A 25,709-nucleotide genomic window follows, 5' to 3' on the forward strand; every position below is an offset into this window, starting at 1 on the left:
TCAACTGATTTGCAATTCATCTAGTGTTCGTGTGATAATCTGATTGATCCGTTTATATACGGATTGTGAGAAGCTTGATGCTCGGGGTCATGGAGAGTGGTTACAAGAAACCGGTTAAGCCAGAAAGAACCCGCTGATCGATGCTATCGCAAGCTTTTCTAAGGGTATGGCCACTGACATAGCGCAGCGACCCATTTAGCCATGTTGACTTTCTTAGCTTCGTTAGCGATGATAAATGGGTGTTGGAGGAGTTGCCAAGGGTATGGTCTATCTGTTCCTGATCTGATCAAGCTGTATGACAGACATTATACCAGCGTATCAGCGAGGATAATTTATATTAAAAATTAGAAAATCATAAACTATAAAAGATCGCATTGTACTTACCAAGCAGCCATGAAGCTCCTGAATCCATCGGACCATACTCTGCCGACAGACGGATCGTCAATCATAACGGGAGTCGGAGCAGTGACGATATACGATAAGAGTTCGATAGGAGCGACAGATTGGTTTTCTCCTTCTGGAGGGAAAGGGAATCGTAAATGCGCTACTTCGTGTAAGGTCATTCCTAGTGACCACACATCCGCTTTGATTGAGTATGGTTGATTCTGGATTCGCTCAGGCTATGACGGACAGACAGTTTTACGATCAGTGATCATGCGTGTAATGCTTGACCGGCGCTCCTGGCGAGATTAGGTCATTGAAGACTATTGGTTCAACACTCACAGCCATGTAGAAACTTGTTCCAGTGAATGTACCAGCTATCGAATCTACCAATTCACCAGATACACCGAAATCACATAATTTCACTACTCCTTGTTTTGTCAAGACGATATTGGATGGCTTGATATCTCGATGGATGATACGGTGCTCATGTAGGTAATCCAAACCTTTCAGCACCTGCGATATCATCATGTCAGCATGTATAGCCTAACTACTTCGCCAAAACTGACACTTTCGGGCGCTCGTTTTCGATAACAGTCTTGTGTATGCGCACCTTGGGGTCTGGGAAGGATTGAATCGGCGAGACTCACCGAACTAGCTATCCTTCCCAGAACATGCTCCGAACACATCATCCCGCCCTTCTTCATCTTCCCCACCAGGTTATCCAAACTTCCAGCTTCACAGTACTCCATTAATATACCAATCACACTATCTCGCTCGGTGAGAAATGAACCGTAGTGTTTTACTATATACGGTGACGAGCAGACATTGAGGATCTCTAGTTCTCGTAAAAGCTGTTTGTGCATCGATGGGTTGGTCGTACGTGCGATTACCTGTCAGGTGCGGGAACAAGGTCTCAGCTATGTTCAGGCGAAATGAAACGACATGCGTTGAGGAGTAGAGGACTTGACATGGAAGGTAGATCAAGAAGCCATATAGGTTGTGATTAGCGACGATATGGTTTTACTCACCTTCTTAGCCATGATCTTCCCACTCTTCCTATCTTGTACCAACTCCACCGCACCTCCCGTACCTTCACCCAACCTCTTGATCGATATCAAATCTTCCGGATCAAATACCGGACTTTCCTTCTGTTCATGTCCATCATCCGACGATACGATCACATTCTCATATCCATGTCCTTGTCCGTGTCCATTATCACTTGACTTCCTATCTAGACTACTTCTTCTTGAATTATCCTCACTCGCACTGACACTAGCACTTGTGTTTGATCCTGAAATGTCTAGATTTCTAATTGATAATAGTTCATTGTCCATCTGTAAGTTTGTACTATCTCTCCGCGTAGTATGAGTAGTAGAAGATGAATTCGCTCTCGAACGGGATTTACTCGCATTCGAACTAGCTCTAGATCTAGAAGACGAACTCGATGAAGCTGTTGGATCAAATCTTGAATTTGTTAAAGCGTATTTGATATCTTTTGTCATTTCACTTAGTCTCTTACTTCCTCCATCTTGATCTTCCAGAGTATTGAATCGACCGAATCCATATGACGATTCATCATCTTCATAGTTGTTTCCACGAGCTTGTAGAGTTGGATTCTGATCTTCTCCTTGTAAGAATGGAGTAGGCGTTTTCAATGCCGAGTTCAATGGATCATTATCGTTTGATGTTTCACATGGATATTCATGACCACTTGAGAAACCTGGACCTCCCCCTGAAGTTGATCCAACTGACGAACCCGAACCTGGAATGCTAAGTTTCAATATTGGTGTTGCGGTTCTACTACTCGGTCCAGGACCTGTTGAGAGATATTGCTGTGATGGAGCGTTCAACAGAGGTGGTCGAGAAGGATGTGATAGCGGTGACGAAGATTGAGGAGTTGATACGCCTGATAGGCTGAGCTTGGGTCGATTGGATGGTGAAGGGGATGCTCTCATGGGTTTTAGAGCTAGGGCGGGGAGTGTGGTCGGTATCTGCCAACCGTTCTCCCCTGCTTGGTCCACGTTGATTCCAGCTAGAATAAAAGAAGAGTTAGCATGATCGTTAAAAGAGATAATGCCAGTAAAGGGTCTGGTTTGAGCAATGAAATGACAAGAGAGAGCAGACCAACTCACGAACATTCCCAGGCGGTATATTCAACTTTGGCGGAGGAGGTGCGCCCGAAGATATCCTCGTTGGATTGGGTCTTGCACCTCCAGGTCGACGAGGTGGGACGGGTGGGTTGACCTGACCTGATGCCCCAGGTGTAGGGATATTGTTATCCATCTTCTATATCTCTGAATGAGCCGAGGAGAAGGAAGACATTAGGCGGAAGCTATAAAGAGAAGGTCTGTCAAGCAAGCAAGATAGTTATGGATCAGAGATGAGATGGGATGCGGATTTGAATTGCCGCTTTGACCGACCGTTTGGATCGTTTGGATCGTTTGAGGGTGAGTCGAGCTGAAGTTGAATCCGAATGTGAAAGTAGTAGTGGACTCGTAACAATGCGGCGGTGTGGGAGCGGACCGAGCGTGAACCAAAGGCGATTGGAGTATGGATCTCTTTTCCAAGAGCTATCGTTGATTGTGGAAGTGGTACTCTAAAGCATATCAAAGTGATAAACCAGAGGTACCCTTGATATTATCTTGATTATGATTGAACCGAGATGAGAAGCGAGTCTATCGATGAGTGTCAGTAACAGAAAAGAGAGTGCACAGTGATTTTTGACTAAAACGTCATGCACAGTGACCACCTGTAGGTGGGTACGGACGGATATCACCGTAGACCGAGATGATCATGATCTATGATCACGGTGACCGAATTTCATCTATCCGAGATTGAGATTTCGCAAATGATCCTGTCGCCATAGTTGTTCACGATAAACTGCTCATACACCGTCCAGTCATCAACGTCATCTTCACTGAAGGTATCCGAGCGACAAAAAGAGTGAATTACAGACAAGATAATAAAAATGCAACGATCTATTCTGGTTTCTGTACGACCCATCTTCCAATCGACCGGGACGAAATTGAGACTAGGAGCATGTTCGGGCTCAGGCTCAAGGTCGAGGCTAAGGTTGATGCATACGACATCGTGTCTCCGATCGCATGAGAACCCATTGGTGTGTGCAACTCAACTTTCGTTACATACACATTCACGACAATCAAAATATGAATACTACTAGCTAACTTATCGAAAATAAAAACGACTAATAGGGAATACCAAAACGAAACCCCAATCCTGCGCCTACGATACCCCGTAGGGGCGCACCTCCTCAGAAATCACGTATAAAAGGTGTAAAGCAGATCGTAGTGGTGGCTAGTGGGAAGGGTGGGGTTGGGAAGTCCACAGTAGCTGGTGAGCTACTCTCTTCCTTTTCAAGTTAAACGAAGTCACATCCTTTAATTCTTTGCTGGATATCAAGTGATTCACAATCGCCCGTACGGGGTACTGATGGTCAATGAATGAAACAGCAAATCTAGCATTGTCCTTACTTCAAAATTCGCCTTTGTCCAATCCGCCTAAGATAGGGCTGCTGGATCTAGATATATTCGGTCCAAGTGTACCTAAATTGATGGGATTGGAAAATGCTGGTGATCCCAATTTGAGTGATGGTGAGTACCTATTGTCTATCAATTCGAAATTAGCATGTATAAGTATGGTTTGCACTGATAGTATATCTAATTTTGTGTTGATGTCATAGAAAACAAATTGATACCTTTACAGAATCATGGAATCAAGACCATGTCAATAGGGTATCTACTACGTGAGTTCTGCTTTACTGCCTAAAGCATCAATATATGTCTATGAACGGTGAAACGGAAACTAATTTCCATCATTTAATTGATTACATATAGCGCCGAACCCCGCAAATGACTCGCCAGTCGTATGGCGAGGAATGATGGTGATGAAAGCTGTCCAACAGCTCCTTTTCGATGTCGATTGGACAACAAACAAGGGAGAGTTGGACGTGTTGGTCATTGATATGCCACCTGGTACGGGTGATGTTCAATTAAGTCTGGGTCAATTGGTAGATGTGGACGGTATGTCACGTTGCTTATACATTATATAATCTCGCTTTTGGTAACTGACTATTGAATAATCTTAATCTGATTTACTAGGCGCTGTGATAGTCTCAACACCGCAGGACGTAGCTTTGATAGATGCACGAAAAGGTGTAGGAATGTTCAACAAAGTTAACATACCTGTGGGTTCTTGACCTGATCGAGTACTTATCGATCAAATCAGACTATACAGAACCTCGCCGACCGATCTGATTGTACATGATTCGATATGATAGATAATCGGTCTGTTACTCAATATGTCCCATTTCACTGCACCCGACACTTTGAACCGCTACGAGTTATTTGGCAGCTCGAAGAACTTCGAGAAAGCTGCTGGCGAGTTGCATCTGGAAGTTTTAGGTTAGTCTGATCGCTCTGTTATGTGAGAGTGTGAGCTGATTGATCGAGCTATTAGGTAAACTACCGTTAGTACCGTCTGTGAGTGATGGTGGAGATGCAGGTAGGCCAATAATGGTACAGAGTAATGAAGAGGGAAAGGAAGTGCGAGAAACTATGAGAGAGGTTAGTGAGAAGGTGTGGAGTTGGTTGAAAGGTCGTGAGAAGTCAAGTTTGGGCACGAGGGGATAAAGCATCATATATAATTATTAGTGGATCTAGCCATGGTGTAATGTATCTGCGAGTGAGAGGAGATTATCACAACGGATTGACGTTATACCACATTGCGAGTTTAAGCTAAGTTTCATTGTCAATGCCATCGCCATCAACGTTCCCAACGCTGTCAATTAACCTGTTAGTTCAGTCTTCTCTGCCTTTGCTCAATACCACCTCCCCCACAACTTGCTATATTGCTATCCCTGCCATCCTGCAGTCTCTCGACTACGTTTGGTGATCGAAGCAAAAGAAGTATATCATCACTACTACAATCCTACAATCAAAAATCCCATTTTTATATTGTTGGTTTGTTTGATTTACTCCTTAGCGGCGGTGGCTCTGGTGTAGATCAATTGAGCGTGGTGGTGGACAACTCGTTTGATGTGACCTTCTTTTTCGAGGAAAGCGATGGCTCTTCGGGCGAGGGATCCGTTGATCTTCATTCGGTCGATCAAAACGGATTGGGAGATGAGTTTGTAGGTGGGGACTTCCTTGATGATTCGGTCGCTAGATAACATTTGAAGAACAATAACATCAGCAAAGGTTCGTATGAGATCAAGATACGGTGTCACGATATACTGGATACTCACTAAACGGCTTTGTCCAAAACGACAGCGTTGTTGGCCTTGTCCTTCACCTTACCCTTGGACCACTTCTTCTTTTTACTGTGAGGATGAGAGAATCATAGATAGTCAGCAGAATGTTCATGGTCGCACTGCAACAATCTCTCATTCCCCTCCTTTCCCTTTGATTCCTTTCTGCAACGCAGCAGCAGTACACCCTTGTACCATCCGGTTCATCGATCCCATCACATCTTCACCTCCCGACCCCATATTCCTTTCTTCCAGTATCACCACTTTTCCCATAACACCATCCATCCTTCTTCGCTGTACATTTCGATTGCCCAGATCGACCATCACTCACCCAGCTTTGGAACCGGCCATGGCGGCAGCGGCCTTTTGGGCCTTTGACTTGACTTGAGGAGGCATCTGTGATTGGTGATAGAGCAGGGGTTATGGAGAGTTGGTTGGTCGAGGAGAAAGCAGATAACCGCGAGGAAAGAGCAAGTAAGATTGATGGACTAATCAGCAGCTACTCTTGCGACAGTTTGTCCAAAGCGTTGGGTATACTCACGATGTCTTTTGCTGTCTAAGGAGAAAGAAGAAGAAGATTGTGAGTATCGAACAAGTATTAAATCGTGAGTGAGAGAGGGTAGTGGCGTGGTGTGGTGCACTACGGTGGATGAAAATCGAAAATGAACGGAGTTTCGCGGTGTTATGGAGAAAAGGGAATACTTGAGTCGGTATGGCAGTTGGCACCATTGACGGAAGTAAAATCGAGATTGCATTGTTTACCCTTCATTTACCCTGGATGAGATGGAGGTGGAGGTTGATGGGAACTGAACAGCCGGAAGGGGGTTCGATATGATGATGAGTAGAAGACCAAGGTCGGTGGCAAGTAAGTAAATCGTAGATAGACAGTATATCTACTCACAGTTCGAGGGTGTGTATTGCAGTTGCAAACGAACTGAGAGAGCTCGAATTGCCCTCTTGTCTCAATCCGTCCTTGTACCTTGTACCATATAGATTTCGATTATACCCAGTATGCCCAAACGACCTCGATCAAAGTCACCTACCGCTCCTGCCGACGTGATCGCAGGTTCATCAAGCTCAAAACGATATCATGGTGCACCATCATCCCAGACCAGTCATCATGTTCCGAATATATCGAGCGGTGAAAGTAGTACCAAGAGGTCTATAGCAGATCTGTTTCCATTCCAAGAGATCTTTCTTAGGATATTATCGTTCCTACCGCCTAATGATCTAGCGATGGTTCAGCGTGTGAATAGGTATTGGGGTAAGATGAGTGTTGATCCTCAGGTAAGTCTTACTCTGCTCTTACTCTCTTGGTGAATGAGCCAACAGTGTGGGATGTATCAGGGCTGAACATCGTATCTCCTATCTATTCATGTCCTTCTCATAGCTCTGGAAGAGGTTGTATCTAGGTATGTCACCCTTCAGCTGATTAATCTCGCTGTACGCCAACAAGCTGATTTGTTCAGATTTCTTCCAGCTCGATACCCTCATCCACACCATTCTCGATTGATCTACAGTAATCCAGCATCGTCACCGGCCTCGGAGATTGAGAAGGAAGATAATGTATCTTCACCTCGTACGCCTAGATCACTTAGACCGATAGCGAGATTACCCTCAAGAGCTTTCCCGCCCCCATCTCCTAAACGATCGCCTTCCCTCTCACATGGTCAACTCACACCTAGCTCAAGTGCAAAACCTACAAGGACAATAGGTACAGGTCATGCTACACCTTTGTCCTCGCGGGCGGATAAAGGTAAAAGTAGACAGACCGTCGATGACGATGAAGTCGGTCACGGTATAAGGAATGATGGGGTTGACTGGAAATTGATGTTGAGGCTGGGTACCAATTGGTAGGTCTCATTGGCATTCATCCATACACCTGATTTACATCTCAAATAGCTACTGTTGCGCATCCGCTGATCCGGCGATGTCGTCAAAAAGGTCGAATGGCAATGCCTTATCCCAATCGACTATACCCCTACCGCCATCACCTTCACCTTCTGTCCAAAGCGACTCGGCAGTACCACCCCTTACCCTCTCACCCACTGATATCTCTCCCTCTCGCAATTCAAGTACCTCAGAACAACACGTAGCTCTTTCACCTTCATACATATTCATCTCCTCACCGCTCTCACCATTAGTCCAAGTGCACTCGCCCACCTCACAAGGTCAGCCACTAGGCATCATCCCTCCGCCTCCTGGCTGGTCCAATCCAAAACGACCTGATAACGTCACTTGTATCGTTTCCGACCAATCTGTAATACCTATCGACGACGGACATGGAGACACCCTACCAGCGAGGATGACAGTGTTCTATCAGTCGGGTGGCTTCGTCGTTCTTACTATCTCACCAAGTATAATAGGCAAAGGAATTAGCTGGAAAAGAGACTTCATCAGTCCACCAAATAATAGACCAAGGACCATCAAAAGGAGAGCTACAACATATGAGGCAGTAGAAGGTGATACCGTGGTTTTGGCTACGCTCCACTGGCCAATCTTGGTTAGCTGTACGAGGGATTTCAACCTTTCGGTATATTCCCTTACCCCCTCCTCTACTTTAGGGGATATCAACCAGATACCAAGACCTAGACACCTGCAGACGTTGAAAAGTGAAGTATCATATCATCCTGCCAACCTCACTTTGTCTCCTACTCCACCTTCCTCGACAGACTATGATCACCTGCATAAACAATCGATACAAGAGGAGAAAAACGAGCACAATCATTTTAAAGCTTCTCTCACTTACTGTACCCCATTATATCCATCATCATGGACTATAGCCGTTCAAGAGTTGTCGATTGATAACCAGCATGAAATGGTTGAAAGGGGAGATTCATTCCATGTTGGACGTAATGAGGATGAAGACCAAGATCAAGACGAGATCATCTGGCCGAAAAGGATCAAACCTCTAATTGGAGTTAGAGGTAAGGCCGTGGGTATTGGATCAGATGGCAGATGGTGCATCCTTGTAGGTGAACGAGAGAATAAAATTCAAGTGTTTTCCTTACCGCATCATCACGACTTCGAACATAATCTTGAATCAAGCAGTAGTATATTGGAGAGGAAGAGGAAGTTGAGGAGGGATATCTATCACCCGATAACTCATTCTCAGACATTGATATCTTCCAATTCATCCGATATCACTTCCCTAGCTATCAATTCGGGAAGATGCGTTTCGAGTAACAGAGATGGCAGATTGTTAGTATGGGAATTGGATGAACATCATGATCATGAGGAAAATGTGGGTAAGACAGTAGGTTACGTAGAAGTCAAGAAAGGAGGTAGGAGACAAAGTGTTTGGAAAGGTCCTACTGGTCCTCGACTCTCGCATCATCTCGATTCGGATGAAGAGGGAGAAGAAGAGATGAGAGAATGGCCACATCCACAATCGATCTCTTCTGCAGCTAGAGCTTTGTTCCTCCCTCGACCACCTATCGGTATGGATCTCAAACACGCAGAGGAAGTTGTTTCGCAAACCCCGATCAGGTATTTGACGTTTGACGAAGAGAAGATTGTAGGTGTAGTCAAAGCTTCTCATGGTGGGAGTGAGGAGGAGGTTATGAAAGTATGGAGTTTCAGCTAGAAGTTGATGTCATCCTGTACCGTTATCCTGGACCGGTAAAGCCAGTCCAGGATAAGATGTTAGAGTGCTAGATGTCTGAGATCATATAAAGGAAAGGGAGAGGATTTACGGATCTTACGGATCTTACGCAATGTCAGGAAGGATTGTAGAACATTTACTCATATCTTCTGTATATGCTGTGTGCTCACGAAGAGCAAGTAAAATGTATGGTCTTCATATAATCGATCATGTCATTGAAAAGCTCCAAGTGCGATGATCATGATTGTACGTTGTGGCACTGTGAGCAAATCGTTTGAAGGATCGAAGAATCTTGAGAAAACATGTTTCGGTATATCTTCCAGAGTCCAGTCTCAAGGAACTATGACAAGCTTTCTCAACTTGGAACAGTCCTCTCGTGTAAGAGCTCTGTAGTATGGGCTATGAGAGTTTACAAGTCCCTCTGATGTGTCAGAGAGAAGAGAAGAGTCTTTAGCTTCTTTCCTTCTCTCCTTATAATGGTATTTACATCTTGTGTGGAGTCGACACATAAAGGAACTGAACAGGGTAGTATACTCGCTGCTGTGAATATGCGTTGACATTCATTAAATGGAAATCATATAAGAAGGGTTGATTGCACGGACAGATTTTTCCTCATCTTGTATCAACACTTACCTTAACAAGCACTTTGTAACTACGACACCCAAAACGAGCTATTTCTTCATGACGCCATCCACTCAACATGAAGAATTCGTCCATTCCAACATCCCCATCCAAATCGACCAATCCAGTGTCGCCACCCTCCCGTCCTCCGAACTTCGTCCCGTCCAATTTAGTAGACAAGAAATGATGTGGAATAAATCAATTGACAAGTTCAATTGTAAAGCTAGAACACCTTACAACGATGCGTCAGCGACTTATCCTGTAGAAGTTGAAATTACCCAGTGGACCAAATACCGTAATTATCCTTATTACCTGATTGATCGACGAGAGACCTCAGCCGCTGAGGGGGATAGGACATATTCGTATTGGTATAGTTGGAAGGATGCGGTGAGAGAGGGAGAGGATGGGAAGATGGAATGTAATGGAATGTAATGGATTTGGACAGATGGGTCATAAACCCCTTTCTAAGTTCCAAAACATCATGGAGGGTGATACTCAAGATGCAAACGCGAGTGGGGTCACCCGCGAGATGGATGAGATTGTGTATGAACGAATAAAAGATAAGAAGAATGGGAATTTGACGGACTCGGACGCAGAGTCAGTTGTGTCAGACGCAGACCGGCAAGGATCAAGCATTCTTGGAAGTGTCAGAAGCATTTTGGCATAAGTTATCCTTTCTCGCGAGGCTAGTTATAGTACTATCTAGGGATTCAGTACCTTACTAAAAGGTAGAAGACTCAGAGAACATCCCAGAGTGTGACACTTCTCTGGCTCAGGCTTGACTTCTTAATTCTGTAATGACCGCTTTTCGCTCGAGCGAATCGTTCTTCAACGTTTATTCCATCACATGGGCCAGCAGTTCGTAATGTGGATGAATCTGGTTAAAGGATATGAAAGACTCTTGGCCATTACATGTAAATAATGTGAATAAAGATTCTTCATATCGTTTGTTCATGCTCTCAAAGGATCTGCTATGACAACGTCTCAATATCGGTGGCCACTTCAATGCACTTTGCACCAGATACTGTAGCCTATCATTGATGAATGCTAGACAGATATATCAAAAAGTAGAATTATCACACACAAAGAGTATATCAAACCGAACCTCTTGCCATTCAAAGAGTGCATGAACACCCATTCACTTATACTCTTGTATTCAAGCTCCATCATGACTTTTACGCTTCTCGTACTATATCATTTCCTGGGACTACTGTACCATCTACAGGAAGGTTGAGCTCAAACGCTCTCACAACCTACATTCCTGGGCTAGATACACCACCTACTCGTCTTCGGGATCGGATTCGAAATCTGACATTTCGTCTTTCCAAATCTTGTCATTGATATTCTGGATCCTTTCACGAACAATCCTGTCCATTTCACGAGTGTCAATATCAGACTTTGAGCTTGTGCTTGCGCTTCGTCCCAGATCAAAATCAGTCAGAGATCTATGGCCAACATTTCCACAACCATTCGTTTCACTTTGCCCTTTCTCGTTGAGTCTGACTCCATCCTTCCAATCAAAACTGTACGAATACAAGTCTTGTGATTTCTACTCCAATCATACAAGTCAAAGTATGATAGAAACTTATATCCGTTTGCATTTAATACTGATTTCGATTTGGGAAGCTGGGATCCATTCGGTGATTACAATTTCCACTGGATATCTGCTAGTCTCGGTATTATCTTTGGTCCGAGCGGTGCAACTGAATCTATCGATTGGTTCGCCTACGTATCTGATTTTGGTTGTCTTGTCTTTGTGTTTTCATTCAGTGCTCGTGACGTCGATATTGGTAATGCTTGATTGGTCGATACAGATTGGGATGTTACTAATGCGGGAATCGTTTTGAAGGTCTGTAGACATCTCGTAACCCGTTGTTATAGCTTGCTGTGCACTTGTATCTAGATCGAGGTATGTTTTTGAAGAATGATAACGTCGAAGAATCGAATGTACATACAGTATAATGTCTCAGTATATAGCTGGTAACAACGAAACAAATGTTGGATGACAGAATGCGGATACGTTCCAAGCTTCATGGATCCTATGTCATGAGTCCCCACCCAACAGAAGAATGTCCTTCAAGAAGAGAGAAGAAAAGAGGCGACACAGATTTCCCCCGAACAGGGGATTCTCATTCGTTCAACTTCTGCTTACAAGGAGTCAAGGGGTGAGACACTCAAGGAGAATTCAAGAAGCCAAGCCTACCTCCTTGTTTGCGTAGAAGCCACACATTCTCGATCTGAATAAATCGGCCAGCAGGTCGTGAAGCTTGAACATCCTCCCCATGCACTAGTGCACATGTGCATTTATGTACATTCCTTACAATCGGCACGTGTGGAAGGTATACCATGCTGGTCGATCTGCTAGTATGAACATCTTGACAGAAGGATGGTAATCATCGTTGACCTTGCTTCAGAGATCCTTTGTAGTGACGGTACTGTGGCTAAAATGTTTTGTGGAGTAAAGTGGTTCTCTTGTTGATCAAAGGTTGTTTCCTTGCTTCCTACTCCGACGTCATACATGATAGCGGACAGTAGTTTATGTTATATATATATAGATATATATATAGGCTAGTAGGACATTGGAGCTCATCCGTCCATACTGACACCATATCACATTGAACTATACCGTATCCGATACTTCCTACATCTTGACCATCGATCTTCAACAATGTTTGCTTTCCTTAACAAATTGACCTCCAGCGCATCTGCCTCTGACAGCAAGTCCGCAGAGACAAAGGCTTATTTCAGTGACTTACCTACCAAGATTGATCTTTCTTCCATCATTGATATACCACTAAAATCCGCAAACACCAAAGGGTCAATAAGTGGTACCTATACCACTGAACCGGGATCAAGTGCTATGAGCGCAGTCGCTGTGGTTATTAGCGATATCGACGAATTCAAGTGCATCGCCACTAAATTAGATGGAGATGACACAAGTGGGACAGTCGGGAACCACCCTACCTGTATATATACGGACCAGTCGATGGACTGAAACTCCCCTTCAATTAGCTGGGGAGCCCAAGACCAGAACCAACGAAGACCACCATTCGTCTGAGACCTACGATTGTTCGAACAATTGGGGTGATAAAGAGGACCCGAAGGGTTTTGTTCAAACCCAACGTAAATCTTTGCGTGAACTTGCCAAAAGTCAAGATGAATTGGAACGTATCGTAGCTGAAAAGATCAAAGGTCAACCAGAGGTTGGGAGCGTTCCTGATACACGCAGTGCTGCGCTTGATTCCATCCTCTCCAAGGTCAATATGGAAGCTTGAGGATAGCCTAGACTTATTGTAATATGTCTTGAAGAATGAGTGAGACCTATTTGATTACCGCTTCCATACATTAAGTGATGAAGATATGCACCTAACGACGGAAGTCGTCTCAACTGAAAGGCTGTACTGACTATTCTTCCTTTATACCGACATACATTTCCTGCCTGTCTAATCGTCATCTTTCATCTTCTATCTTCTTCCTTCTTTTGTATTACTTTCGAAGTTACAGCTGAGAATCTGAAATGAGGTAAAGGATCTTTTCGACAGTAGCCTGTGTGTGAGTTTGAGGGGTCGCTGCACGTCTCATAAAAAATCATAAAAAGGTCAACTTTTATTCGCAACTCATTGATTAATGTGGTGTTTTCGAGTCGTCGAAATTACTCACACTCTTTCTTGTCAATTCGTTCAACATAAGATACTATTAAGCAGTAATCTGACTCATCTACAGGTCATGCTCTTTACTGCTCCCTCTAAGATGGATCTGCCGGCCAACCCCTTGGTTATAGACGATTTCCCTTCCAATATCAATTCCTCCTCGATCGAAAGTCTTCCAGATCCAGATCCCAAAACGTTGTACCAGTCCACAGCTGCAGCGAGGTATCATCGATAGTTTCAGTTGTAGCACCACCAGGTGTGACCGTACTACTGGTCGGATCGACGTTGGTACGAGGGAACGGACCAACTTGTCGAAATTTGGCGAGGAGAAACAATACTCATACAGATACAGTCGGTCGATTGACTCTTACGGTGGGTCCAGGAGAGGACCGCTTGCGAATTTGGAGGGTACTCAGGATAAGATTGATCATGAAGTAGGTGAGAGGGTCAGAGCTGTGATGAAACCCAAAATGTTGATTGAGTCGTAAGGATCGTATGACTGAGCGATCAGGTGGTTCGGATCAATTTGGTACAACCGAAAGAAACCTTTTCGAGTGGGTGTCTAAGTTGTTCAGTTTTGATAGGAACTGTTTGGTTTATGTTATTGTAGAGCAGACCAGCTATAATTTGTGGATATGTCTCTCTGCACAAGGCTCATGACACGGCATTTGCGTACTGTGCCATCCATGTGAACTGATCATCTTTTGATTCCGAAAAGTTCAACAAAAGGGTCAAAGCTCGAGGTGCCACTTGAAAGGTACTTTACCATACTAGTTGATCCTGTAAAGATGCGTACAGGAGCTTCACAGTCTGTCTCACTTTGAAATCAACAGAGCCGATAGGACCGAGACCACGAGTCAATCGCACTTAATATACCATTGTTGCACAGACTTGGGTTTTATACCACCGATTGCACATTCTGCACTGAGAACCATATACAGCAAGTCTACCATGGATTGCCCTCACAGAGACAAACAATGCCGTTGTAACGGAAAGTTAGATCTGAGAAATACATCACTACAGTATATTTCGGCAACCATCATCAAACACTATACGACCTAAAGGACCGATTCGGAGAGGGAGACTACATACGTCATCTCATAGTCCACCATTCACAGTGCCACACAAACCCTCCTTTGGTTCTTTGCAATATCACATCCATCAAGAAAAAAGGCAGAGAGGTACCAAGATCTGCCTCATTGTTACCATGAACTGAGTCATGACACCACATCACACGGACATACAATGATGAAGATCGGTCCGGCCGGTTCATCATCAAAATCGACGGGAAGGCATGCCACCGTGTACACTACGATCAAATTCGATACAGTTTGCATTGTCTGTTCGTGGCTGTATGGTTTTTTTCTCCTCTTCGGCCTGACTTTGATACTTTCCCTATCAAACTGATAGTAAAAGAGACTTTCCTCGTCTAGGAAAATAAGAAAAAAGCATGCTATGGATGCGATTTGAACGCACGAAGCCTTGCGGCATCAGCGGTTTAAGTTTTCCTTCCTTGGAAGTTTTTCCTAAAGCTGACGGGTTGCATACGTAATCAAGAGTATAAGAATGTGTTCTGCTATTGTAAATACAAGGTATATCTATCTACTTAGTACTGATAGGAGTCTGCCCTGGCCTTGGCCAGGATGACAGCCATCCTACGCAGCATAAAATCAAACGCATCGTTACCAATCATCCTCCTCCACTTCCTCAGCTCACATTCCGTCTTCTCCTCCAAGAATCCACCAGATGACATCAACAGAGGTAGCATAGGAACAGGGTCCACCGAAGCTGACGGGTTTGACTACTTCCCTACCATAACTATCGTCTTCAACTTCAGTCAAACCCGTCTTTATACCATTTGACGATGTATCTAGTTGGTTGAGGAAGGATATTGTCGAAATTCCGCACAGACCACCCACCGCCTCATGTTAATGTTGCCACCCATACTGTAGTAGGCTATCATGTATCGATACAATGGTTGTTATCCATTATTGTACAAACATAGGTCATGAGACCCTATACATAGATTTTACGATATATAAATTGAATGACAATACCGACTTCGAGCTGTTGATCATCGGTCGTAGCTTACTCATGTCCTCCGCGACAATTCATTCTTTCCTTTTTCGCCACCAGGCTCCCTCTTCTCACCTCGACCCAGGGATGAACCACCCCTGACCACCTCTCTTCCACAGAGTCAGTCGGTATGTCTGTGGGCTCAGTGGAGCGGGATATGCCAGTCATCTCTGTCAGTGAGAGTAACGATATCCATATAATATATTCGCCGTGAAAGAAGAAGGGGCAGAAGAACAGTGACATCGTCCTCACGGGTAGAAGTCAATGACATATTCGCAGTGGTTGTATAGTGCAAATGGCCCTTCATTAATTCTTCTCTGCAAAGCTTTTCGGTGATACTCACTATCAACCTCTCCTATCCTGGATTTTGCAGTTCTTGTTTATTCGAACGTGTGTCCATCCCAACCTTCTTATGATCATCCAGTCCTCTCTCTTTCTTCCAGTTTCCTACATCCCTTCTCCAGCAATCATCGGGAACAATATACAAATGAGGCCTGTTGACAATGTCGAATGATCTTTCGCAGACGGGATGGGTGAAGGAGAGGTAGTTGATGGGTGGATATTGGAAATATGATCCTACGAGGTATGGTATTCTTCTGGAGCGGCGCAGTAGTTCGTCTTCTCCTCCTGCGAGAAGAACGATGATTATCTATTCAAGGAGTTTATACAATCTTTAATTTAGTTATTGGGTATCGTCAAGATGGAAAGCCGTCCCACATAGTCTCCGAGGACTGGGATGACTGTCTCCGAAGAGACTTGAGGTTATAGTAATATAAGTGAGTGGTTATTGTCAATTCATAAAAAGTTCAACGAGATACGATGGTTGATGACAACACAACATCAACAACAACCTCGGTTAGTGTTATAAAGTCTAGAATATGAAAAGGTGTTCTGACAACTTGCTCAGATCGCTCGGCGTGTGAAAGCTTCAAACTTTAAATGCTTAATTTGAGGTCTGAGGGTAAGTCCATCAAGCAATGGATGCAAGAACCTATCTATGACCAGAGGGTGATGGACAAACCAGCTCGTTGCAGACGGTTGTACTGCAGTCTCCTTCTGGCGAGTCAGACCACATTTCGAGGGTCAGTAGTGTTGTTCAAGAAATATGTGCTGATCTGTTGAATCTAGCATCATGTCTCCTAATGATATATCCTCAATTTATACGCCATTTCCAGATGGTTGGAAAGAAAAGCCAAAAAGATACATACACGCCAAAAAATATGAATGATCTCACACCGAGGAGAATATGTTTTGTCTATAAGCAGACATACCACTACCATCACCACCAAGACGGATTTCCTGAGCTATTCTACGACTCCTCTTACGACAAGCTACATTTAGTACTTAATACCAGCAGAACTTTCAAGTTTCTTCACTTCCTCGGTAACCTCCTCCAGGCTTGATTTGAGATCAGCGAGATCTTCTGCTGAAGGCCCTGCTTTAGGTGCTGATCCGTCCTTAGGTGTGGTTTTCTTAGCGGGCGCCGAGCTGAATTGGAGCATCAGCATTGAGAAGTTAACAAACCGGGAAGACAAGGTGACTCACCTGATAAGTACACATGAAGTTGCTCGTTTGGTTCCAGCAGCTTGACCGAGTTCTTCTCTGCAAGTTCAGTTTCGTCAGTCCCAATCTATGGCTATGTCTATACAATGGATTATATACTGATCCACTCACTTGCTCAATACCCAAACGTATTCCACCCCCTGAGCTTCCTCAGCCAATAAAGGTAAATGCGAGATAACATCCACAGGTGTGATATTCGATGCCAATAACAATAAACCTTTTTCACCTTTTCTTATAGCTTTGACAACTTCCTTGACACCCCTCTTCAATTGTCTGGCCTTTGAGGCTTTCTTGGTCACTTTGAATAGCTTTTTGGAAAGTTTCTTGGGTGCTAATGGGGAGGCGATTGGGGAGATGGCGTCTAATGGTACTGAGAACTCAGCCTATAATGGAGAATGCAACTATGTTAGACTCTATCAAAAGTTCAAACTCGTAGCAGTTATTGGTAAACAGATTAGGAGGATACCGATTTAAAGATAATGGACGATACGAATGCAAAAACCCACCTTCTTATCCTCCTCTTCTCCTTCTCCTTCCCCAGCAGCCAAACTCTTCCTCTTCTCCTTCTTCTCCTTCTTTTGCTTCTTCAACGCCTTCTCACCGTCCACCTCCATAGCTACAGCTTCGGCACTTGCGGTACCCTCGGCAGGTGGGACAGCTTGAGGTTTGATCGAAGCTGAGAGATCGGCTGCGTCCGACTTTCTTTTCTTGTCTTTCTTCTCCTTCTTGGGTGTTGATTCGGGTGCCATATTGCTGCTGTCTCTTGAATTGAGTTGGAGATACGATACACAAGGATGTCTATAGCGTGCAGATATGGTTAGTTTCGTACGTACTGACCGTTTCAGCAAAAAGTGGGATTTTCAGAGAAATTTAAGTTGTTGCAACGGAACCAAAACTGCCATGCCAGAGCCACGTGTAGTAATACGTAATCATATCTTATCGGTTAAACTGGTTTCGAGCTCGGATAGATAGCAGAGCGTCATCACGACCATACGAGTAGAGTATAAAATGTGAATCACATCTCAAATGATCTTTCCTTCCTCAACTATAAGATTACAACAACAAGAAGAGAAACACAATACAAGAGCTGAAAATGGTAGACATCAACATCCAAACTACAATCTCACCCTACACCCAGGAACCAGTCTATACGAGACCTCTCTTGTCCGAGTCAGAATTGGACAACGTTATAGCAGAGAGTGTCAAAGCCCACAAAAGTTGGAAGAAGGTACCTCTGGAGGAAAGAGTGGCCATCGCGAGGAAATGGCTGGTAAGCTACGATAGATTTGTACATCCATCCACAGCTTATGCTGACATGCCTGTTGAACAGACTGAATTCGAGAATATCAGTGATGTCGCTTGTGAAGATCTCTCAGTGCAGATGGGAAGGTGAGTTATGTGAGCTGGTTCGACGGATGACTCATCGCTGATCGAATATCCGCTATAGACCTATCTCCCAATGCAAAGGAGAAATCAACGGTACCATCTGGCGGGCTAGACATATGATCGAAATTGCCACTGAAGCTCTCGCTCCAATCCCTCAAACTAAGCCTGAGGTTGAAGGCGTTGAGAAGTGGATCTTGAAACAACCTCTCGGTGTCGTAGCGTGAGTCGTGCGAGCATCTCGTCAATCGACTACTTTTGATGACTCCATAGCTCATCATGATTAATAGTGTCTTATCCCCATGGAACTACCCTCATCTATGTCTCGTCAATGCAGTCGTAGCCGCACTCTTATCAGGAAATGCAGTAATCATCAAACCCGCACCTCAAACTCCTTCACCAGCCGAGCGATGGGTCTCGACATGGCAATCTGCGGGATTACCTAACAATTTACTTCAAGTGGTCCACCTCACTCAGGAAAGAACGTTATCTCAATTATGTCAAGATCAACGAATCGATTTCATCTCTTTTACCGGTAGTGTACCTGGTGGAAGAGCTGTGCAACAAGCTGCAAGTCAAGGTAAAGGTTTCAAGGGTATTTGTTTGGAGCTTGGTGGAAATGATCCTGCGTATGTCAGGGAGGATGCGGATATAAAATGGACGGCAGAACAGGTAGTTGATGGTGAGCTTCATCACAAATCAGTGTGTACGGAAATACAGCTAACCATGTTATTTCATTTAGGTGTGATGTTCAACTCCGGTCAATCATGTGAGTATTGTTCAACAGCTAGTTCATCTCACAATTTTGGGGAGCCTATCAAGCTGAAAGATGGAACGGTGATGCAGGCTGCGCTATCGAACGAGTCTACGTGCACTCAGCAATCTATGATGAGTTCGTCAAAGCTTTCGTGGAAGTAGCCAAAACATACAAGCTCGGTGATCCCTCAGATAACAAGACCAATATTGGTCCGGTAGTCAGTGTAGCTAGTGCTGCAAGAATCAGGAAGCAGGTCAAAGATGCTGGTGAGCTCTATTCTAGTTTTCTTTGCAAATAGCGCTCGAATTTTAGCTTACACGATCTATCCTTGATCAGTTGAAGCTGGAGCTCAAATTGTATTAGATGAAAGTCATTTCCCTGAAGCTAAAGAAGGCACATCGCTGGTCGGACCTACCGTTCTCATCAATGTCAACCACAGTGAGTATAAATGCAGCTATAGATTCTGCACGTTTCACTAGAAAACGGTAGCTAATCTGTGATCAGGTATGGAACTCATGAATGAGGAAACTTTCGGGCCTGTTGTTGGGATCATGAAGGTTGAAAGTGACGATGAGGCATTACAGCTGATGAACGACTCCATCTATGGACTTGTGAGTACCCTTCAAACTATGTCCACCATGATACACATGTTGATGCCTGAAATCACAGACCGCATCAATCTGGACCAATCCGACTGATCCTCAATCATTAGCAGCAGCTCACCACTTATCAACCGAATTGGAGTGCGGTACAGTCTACTTGAATAAATGCGATGCGTTGGACCCCTCATTACCTTGGCACGGATGGAAGAACTCCGGTCAAGGTGTTTCTTTATCTCATCTCGTCTACGATGCCGTTACTCACAAGAAGAGTATCATGAAACGAGTCGAGGTCAAAGGTGTCTACGAAAAGAAGTAACGATTTGAAGGCTGAAGACGTAGATAAAGATCAACGAAGTTGTACAGTCTGAATATGCATGCTTAGATGGAGAGGTTATGCTATATCGTAAGCACACGGGTCGCACTAAACATTGCTTCCTTTGTCACTCGAGATCCTTAAGGTTCAAAAAGCCAAGACGAATAGCATCCTTTCCGGCACAGACTCCATAATGACTAAATTACTAACGCAGGACGATGTCATGTGGCGTGATTTATCGCTCCCATTGATCCATGATCCGTGAGGTAGGTTGCGATGACGATGAAAGGAAGAGGGAGGATAAAGGAGTGTGTCCGATCGGCGTGTTGACCGGTATGATCTGGTCGCTCACTGCGTTATATGAAACCTTCTCCTTCACCGTACTGAGGGCATCCAAGGCTATCGGACTGATTTGGTTCGACATCTCTTATCGATCCACACTTATTGTATCTGCCCAATAAACTTATACAGTAGTACCGGTAAATCGACATACACTCACTGCCCTTTTCGCTCTGCACGAGATCCTTTCTCTCAGTTGTCTTTTTGTTCGTTTTTTCCTCCTTTCACGCCCCGCGCGATACTGACATCTCAGTTGTTCGGTTTAAGCTAAGCGAGGTGAGTCTGCTGAATAGATATCGTGATTCTGTCAAGATTGAGATAAGCTGAGTACAGTAGATTGACGCGATCAATCGATCAATTTTGTCCAGTTCTTATTACTGTTCCGAACTCGAGTACTTCTAGACTATATTCGAACGATACGCGGTTGGCTTGATATATTACAGTTGGAATCACGAAAATATCGGCATTCACATTCAAGATAGGGCAGAACAAATCTAAAGATAGACCTTATCTTTCAAGGTCAGGATCGAGACTGGAGACGACAGGATCCTACCAGAGCCAGAGCAATCATCCTCGCAGGATGACACCTACAAATATGGAATCGACATCCCTTCCTCGACTGAACACCCAGCCAGTCCCACCAACACCTATGACGAGCGACCAGCAAATCACTTCTGCTCCAGCCAATCAAACGATATTTGACGATTTACCCAATGTCACATCGCCCATACCAACACGGGAACACACAAGTGATTCCTCGGCTTTCCATTACGATGATAGCGGGCGACTTTCCCCATCCCTCTCTGGTTCACCTTCACCCTCACCCCGCTCAGTGTTATTATCGCCATCTAAAACTTCCCCTACATCCCGACCGCTCTCACCTGATTTACCAACTCGAGATGCATTGTATCTCTTTAGCAACTTCAGTAGTTATATGCGATCGCCCAATGAGGGTAGTGAAGGATTGAAGGCGGATGATTTCAAAGATACGATTAGGTTACTGGAATATGCTAGAGTGAGTGGGTAGTTCCTTCGTCACGGTGCAATAGCATTGTGTTGTTTTCTTTTTTTCTCTGGACAGAACGTGAAACAGATAGGTATACAGTGCTGATACACACCCACACGACTTCTCTGTACAGTGGTTGACTTCCCAACCCCATTCCAACGTTCACATCTTACATCTCAAATACCGCTTTCAAGGTCAATCAACCACTTTCAGATCACCCTATTCGACGGGTGATTATCAATTACCGTTAAATTACAAGGACTCGACTGGAAGAGTTAGGAATCCCGTCCCTCAACCTTTCTCGGTACTTCATGATCCGGTAGTTAAGATTGATTACAGTAAGTGTGATGATCATGTCATATGGCCCACTCAACATACAATGCAGCATCATCAGACAGATGGTAGTCTTTATCTAACCTTCCAATTCTAGTCATCTTGGTATCGATTGCTGATAGATTCTGCTTGTGCCACAGTGGAGAACGGAGTGTTTGATCCATTACCTGCTCAAGCAGTTTTCAGTCACATAGCTAAGATGTGTCAACCTCCTCCAAGAGTCATAGTCATTTCTTATGTCTACTCAAAAGTGATCGAGTGAGTCGGTCGTATATCCCATGTTCACCATATGACCCCAATCTAAATACTAGCTAAATCGTGTGATAATGCAGAAACCACCTCTCTTCTCTCTCAGCATGGGCTCTAACTTCCTCACCACCTTCATACATATTCTCACCAATCGAAACCCGTTTACGCGAATCCCAACCTTTACATATCGCCCTTGGTCATTCAATACCTATGTCAATGTACGCCTGGCCAAATGAATTGTATCAGACTCCATCATCTAGTCTTTCACCTGTACATACACCAATAAAATCCAATTCCGCTTCCACTTCGACCCATAGATCTGTGGGAATACCGGGTTTTGGTGTGAATCCATTCTCACCGATCTCGCCTAATGGTCAACATAAGATTTCGTTACCTCCTATATCCTCACCTGGTAAGGGCACGAAGAAAGCTCAACGTAGGCGGGAAATTCACTTCCAAGGTAAGAGCACCACTATCGACGGAAATAAGCAAGGGGAAGGGGAAGATGTAAATTCACCTATATTAATTACGAGGAGAATAAGCGGTACGGAATCTCCGAATGATATTGTCGATCGATATTATGCTAGAAGAACTTCTCAAGTTGCTACTGCTTCCCCCCACGGTGGGAGTGGAAGGAAATATAAAGATGATCCTATAGCTTCATTAACTGTCATTTCATCTTCTCCACCTACAGCAGATGATACCATTACTCTAGAAAGCAAGGAATCGAATGAGGTTTTGAGATCGCAATTCTCACCTACCTCAGGCCATGGTTCATCGCCCGGTACAGTTCCACCTCCAATTGATAGGATACCATTATGGCACCTCGCACCGGGAGTAGGAATCTTACATGGAAGTACGTCAAGTTCGATTGGAGTAAAGTTGAGCGATTTTAGTGCGATAAATCTACTAGGAGAAAATGAAAATGGAAGTGCGAATGCGAATGGAGATGGTTCATCCAACAGGGATATATTGAAAAAGGAAGTCAGCAAGAGTGAAGTTGAACAATTGGGTGTAAAGACTGAAAAGATATTGAATTGTCATGATTTCTCTGAAGAAAACGGTTCTAGTACTTCGTTGCATATCAATAATCACACTCATGATGCTTTGAGTACTAGTACTGGGACTGGCGCTGGTGGGATAACAATATCAAGACCTTCAAGTACGACTCCTCTCCCTCAACCCATAGGTATACCCAAACAACCATCGGATCAAGTCACAACGAGGCAGGAAACCCAAAACCAAACACACCTGACTCCACCTAATCATCATCCTGGATTAGGAAATAGGAGCCTATCAATCGGACAAAGGATAAATTCCAGCTCGAATCAAAGTTGGCCTGCACCTGTCAGTAGTGTACCTGGTTGGAGGAAGGGTAGGAAAGAGTTGATGGAGGACACACTTGAGGAGATGGGGTTGGTGGAAGATCACAGTGTGGATCGAGGTAGAGATGAGAAGGTACAGATGAAGGATGTAATGAGGAATTTGGAAGAATTGGTATTAAATCAGAATTCGACGGAGGTTCAAGGTCAGAATTCAGATATGGATGTGAATATGGGTGGAGTAGGCGTGAAGGAGAATGTAGAAAGGAGCATAGAGTTAATAGAGCTCTTGATGTCGTGAATTTTCTCTATGTATTCCGTTGGTAGATCATGTCCTGTACGAGTCATATTGTCATTCATGCATTATCCCATAAAACATTTTTGTTCTGATAAAAAAGAGAGGGAGAGAGAAACTTGGATCCAGATGGATTTGAGAAGAGGAACAGATCGAAAGATACATCAGTTGGTATATATATATTGAATAACGGGATATGTGAGAGTGAATGGAGAATTAGTTATAGATTCGTTTGACCTTGTTCTCTTTCCAGATTCTCGAGTCGTGTGATTTGGCTATAGTGTGATTATGAAAGGGATATCTGATCAGCATTTTGTTTGCTCGAGTAGATTGTAGAATGACTGAAACAAGTGAGATGCCACAAAAATGGAACATTTAGAAGGAAGGGAAGGAACATATCCGTTTGCATGTAGAGAAATGAACGACTAGACTCACGCATCTCTCTTCGCCGTTCTCCACCTATACAACTTGGCATCTTCATTGACCTTGAATCCAAATATCCTAGGTTCGTACCTTTCCGCTTTAATAGCTACTCCGGAAGTCGATATCGCCCCACTACCTAACGAACTTGGTCCAGCGGTATTATCTTTCTGTTGATTTGCCAAACTCCTATTGACGTCTGCGACTGATGAGGAACCGACAGGTTGACCTTTACCAGGTATCATCTGTGGGTAAACCATAAATAACATATGAGGGAAAGTGGTTCCGAAGTATGCTCCGTCGATTGATCCATGACGATTGGATTTGGGTGAATAGATATCTTCACAACGAGGACAATAGAGTTTGACAGCTTTTTGATAAGGTATATCGGAGAGACCGACGGGTAAAAGAGGTTGTTGATAGCAGTACACTCGGGGACATCGTCCGAAATCTGCTTTACGGTATTTTTCAAGCTAAACCAAATGAAGTGTAAGTCCATATTTCGAATATGATCACGATGGATATGGACGGGGCGAGAGAGCGATGAAGCCGATGAGAAGTTGGAAAGACAGCCAGGACTTACCATCTTGGACAACCCGCGCGAAGTAACGATATATCTAGCATGAATCAACCCGTACAAGAATCTAGCTGAAGTCTCTACTGCCTCTCGTACATCGTCATCTAGCGATTCTTCGTCTATAATGCCACCATCAACTTAAGTCCAGCTTGTCATTTATAAATCTGAATAGAGATAGATGACATACCCAAATTATCTGTAATCAGGTTCAAAGCCCTCGAGTATTCCTGTACTACCTCTCCATTCAATCCAGTCAAGTTGAACCTGTCTAGTATATAATCTTCATCTACTTCCGCAAAGTATTCCTATAAATGAATGGAAGATTAGCACGAGTCATATTGTAACGATGCAGGGGAGATGGCAGGCATGTGCAAAGAAGGAAGATGGAAAATACTCACATTTCCTTTTGTCGATAAGAACCATGATATCCAGCTATGAACATCAAGCACCATCAGCTAGAACTTCGTGACTTACATCAATGTGATATCTCACGAGTTAGAGTAGTCACTCTCAGATCCAGTTGATAGATCTTCCATTGTATCTCGCCTGTGTGGAAGGGAGGTGAAGTAGACGTGAGGATTGCTTTTGTTTCCACTTATGATGTTCGGTTTGCTTGGACTCGCAGAAGGCAGGTTTCTTCCGTTCTTTCGACGATTGCCAATTCCACCCTAAAGTCCAGCCTCTAAGTGTGATGGAAGTGAACCTTATAGGTGTCTTCAGATGTTCAAGAAAAATAGCGAAAGTAGGTTCAACGTTAAGGACTAGAACAACAAAGCTAAAGCTGTCTCTTTGCTTCATCTGTGTCCGGTTAAACCTGCAAACGACCATGCACGTGGTGACAGCGTGGGAAACCACTTGGATCGCACCGGGCGCCCCGCAGATAACGATGACACAACTGCCATCAACATCAACACCGCTCTGCTGTTCTTGCCATCAGCCATATCATACT

General features: G+C 44.1%; 10 protein-coding genes across 10 annotated transcripts; 6 read left to right on the forward strand and 4 right to left on the reverse strand.

Annotated features, from left to right (window-relative positions):
* Positions 1 to 158: 158 nt before the first annotated feature.
* V865_002364 (uncharacterized protein) lies at positions 159 to 2,667 on the reverse strand (the record flags this gene model as incomplete). Its single annotated transcript, XM_066226165.1, has 6 exons — positions 159 to 291; positions 385 to 620; positions 724 to 897; positions 1,032 to 1,274; positions 1,413 to 2,416; positions 2,517 to 2,667. 6 exons carry the CDS (start codon positions 2,665 to 2,667, stop codon positions 159 to 161), a joined length of 1,941 nt encoding a protein of 646 aa, XP_066082262.1.
* Positions 2,668 to 3,352: 685 nt separating this feature from the next.
* On the forward strand, positions 3,353 to 5,033 carry V865_002365 (uncharacterized protein; the record flags this gene model as incomplete). The annotated part of the gene is made up of 8 exons (XM_066226166.1): positions 3,353 to 3,502; positions 3,597 to 3,738; positions 3,855 to 3,995; positions 4,085 to 4,147; positions 4,239 to 4,424; positions 4,503 to 4,588; positions 4,682 to 4,805; positions 4,861 to 5,033. 8 exons carry the CDS (start codon positions 3,353 to 3,355, stop codon positions 5,031 to 5,033), a joined length of 1,065 nt encoding a protein of 354 aa, XP_066082263.1.
* Positions 5,034 to 5,374: 341 nt separating this feature from the next.
* V865_002366 (uncharacterized protein) lies at positions 5,375 to 6,046 on the reverse strand (the record flags this gene model as incomplete). Its single annotated transcript, XM_066226167.1, has 3 exons — positions 5,375 to 5,564; positions 5,648 to 5,722; positions 5,982 to 6,046. The coding sequence occupies 3 exons, from the start codon at positions 6,044 to 6,046 to the stop codon at positions 5,375 to 5,377; spliced, it is 330 nt and encodes a 109-aa protein (XP_066082264.1).
* A 615-nt stretch (positions 6,047 to 6,661) lies between these two features.
* V865_002367 (uncharacterized protein) lies at positions 6,662 to 9,236 on the forward strand (the record flags this gene model as incomplete). Its single annotated transcript, XM_066226168.1, has 4 exons — positions 6,662 to 6,937; positions 7,041 to 7,062; positions 7,131 to 7,503; positions 7,595 to 9,236. 4 exons carry the CDS (start codon positions 6,662 to 6,664, stop codon positions 9,234 to 9,236), a joined length of 2,313 nt encoding a protein of 770 aa, XP_066082265.1.
* Positions 9,237 to 9,935: 699 nt separating this feature from the next.
* Positions 9,936 to 10,307, forward strand: V865_002368 (uncharacterized protein; the record flags this gene model as incomplete). Its single annotated transcript, XM_066226169.1, has 1 exon — positions 9,936 to 10,307. The coding sequence occupies one exon, from the start codon at positions 9,936 to 9,938 to the stop codon at positions 10,305 to 10,307; it is 372 nt and encodes a 123-aa protein (XP_066082266.1).
* Positions 10,308 to 12,543: 2,236 nt separating this feature from the next.
* On the forward strand, positions 12,544 to 13,150 carry V865_002369 (uncharacterized protein; the record flags this gene model as incomplete). Its single annotated transcript, XM_066226170.1, has 2 exons — positions 12,544 to 12,814; positions 12,888 to 13,150. The coding sequence occupies 2 exons, from the start codon at positions 12,544 to 12,546 to the stop codon at positions 13,148 to 13,150; spliced, it is 534 nt and encodes a 177-aa protein (XP_066082267.1).
* Positions 13,151 to 16,938: 3,788 nt separating this feature from the next.
* Positions 16,939 to 17,913, reverse strand: V865_002370 (uncharacterized protein; the record flags this gene model as incomplete). Its single annotated transcript, XM_066226171.1, has 4 exons — positions 16,939 to 17,089; positions 17,147 to 17,203; positions 17,276 to 17,547; positions 17,671 to 17,913. 4 exons carry the CDS (start codon positions 17,911 to 17,913, stop codon positions 16,939 to 16,941), a joined length of 723 nt encoding a protein of 240 aa, XP_066082268.1.
* Positions 17,914 to 18,257: 344 nt separating this feature from the next.
* On the forward strand, positions 18,258 to 20,222 carry V865_002371 (uncharacterized protein; the record flags this gene model as incomplete). Its single annotated transcript, XM_066226172.1, has 9 exons — positions 18,258 to 18,434; positions 18,495 to 18,553; positions 18,612 to 18,770; positions 18,838 to 19,229; positions 19,290 to 19,316; positions 19,394 to 19,570; positions 19,641 to 19,742; positions 19,809 to 19,915; positions 19,974 to 20,222. 9 exons carry the CDS (start codon positions 18,258 to 18,260, stop codon positions 20,220 to 20,222), a joined length of 1,449 nt encoding a protein of 482 aa, XP_066082269.1.
* A 916-nt stretch (positions 20,223 to 21,138) lies between these two features.
* On the forward strand, positions 21,139 to 23,769 carry V865_002372 (uncharacterized protein; the record flags this gene model as incomplete). The annotated part of the gene is made up of 4 exons (XM_066226173.1): positions 21,139 to 21,573; positions 21,698 to 21,902; positions 22,038 to 22,155; positions 22,230 to 23,769. 4 exons carry the CDS (start codon positions 21,139 to 21,141, stop codon positions 23,767 to 23,769), a joined length of 2,298 nt encoding a protein of 765 aa, XP_066082270.1.
* A 425-nt stretch (positions 23,770 to 24,194) lies between these two features.
* Positions 24,195 to 25,296, reverse strand: V865_002373 (uncharacterized protein; the record flags this gene model as incomplete). The annotated part of the gene is made up of 5 exons (XM_066226174.1): positions 24,195 to 24,656; positions 24,767 to 24,879; positions 24,948 to 25,065; positions 25,159 to 25,192; positions 25,253 to 25,296. The coding sequence occupies 5 exons, from the start codon at positions 25,294 to 25,296 to the stop codon at positions 24,195 to 24,197; spliced, it is 771 nt and encodes a 256-aa protein (XP_066082271.1).
* Positions 25,297 to 25,709: the final 413 nt, after the last annotated feature.

Source organism: Kwoniella europaea, chromosome 1, assembly GCF_036810445.1.
Source record: "Kwoniella europaea PYCC6329 chromosome 1, complete sequence".
In the NCBI taxonomy this organism is placed as follows: domain Eukaryota; kingdom Fungi; phylum Basidiomycota; class Tremellomycetes; order Tremellales; family Cryptococcaceae; genus Kwoniella; species Kwoniella europaea.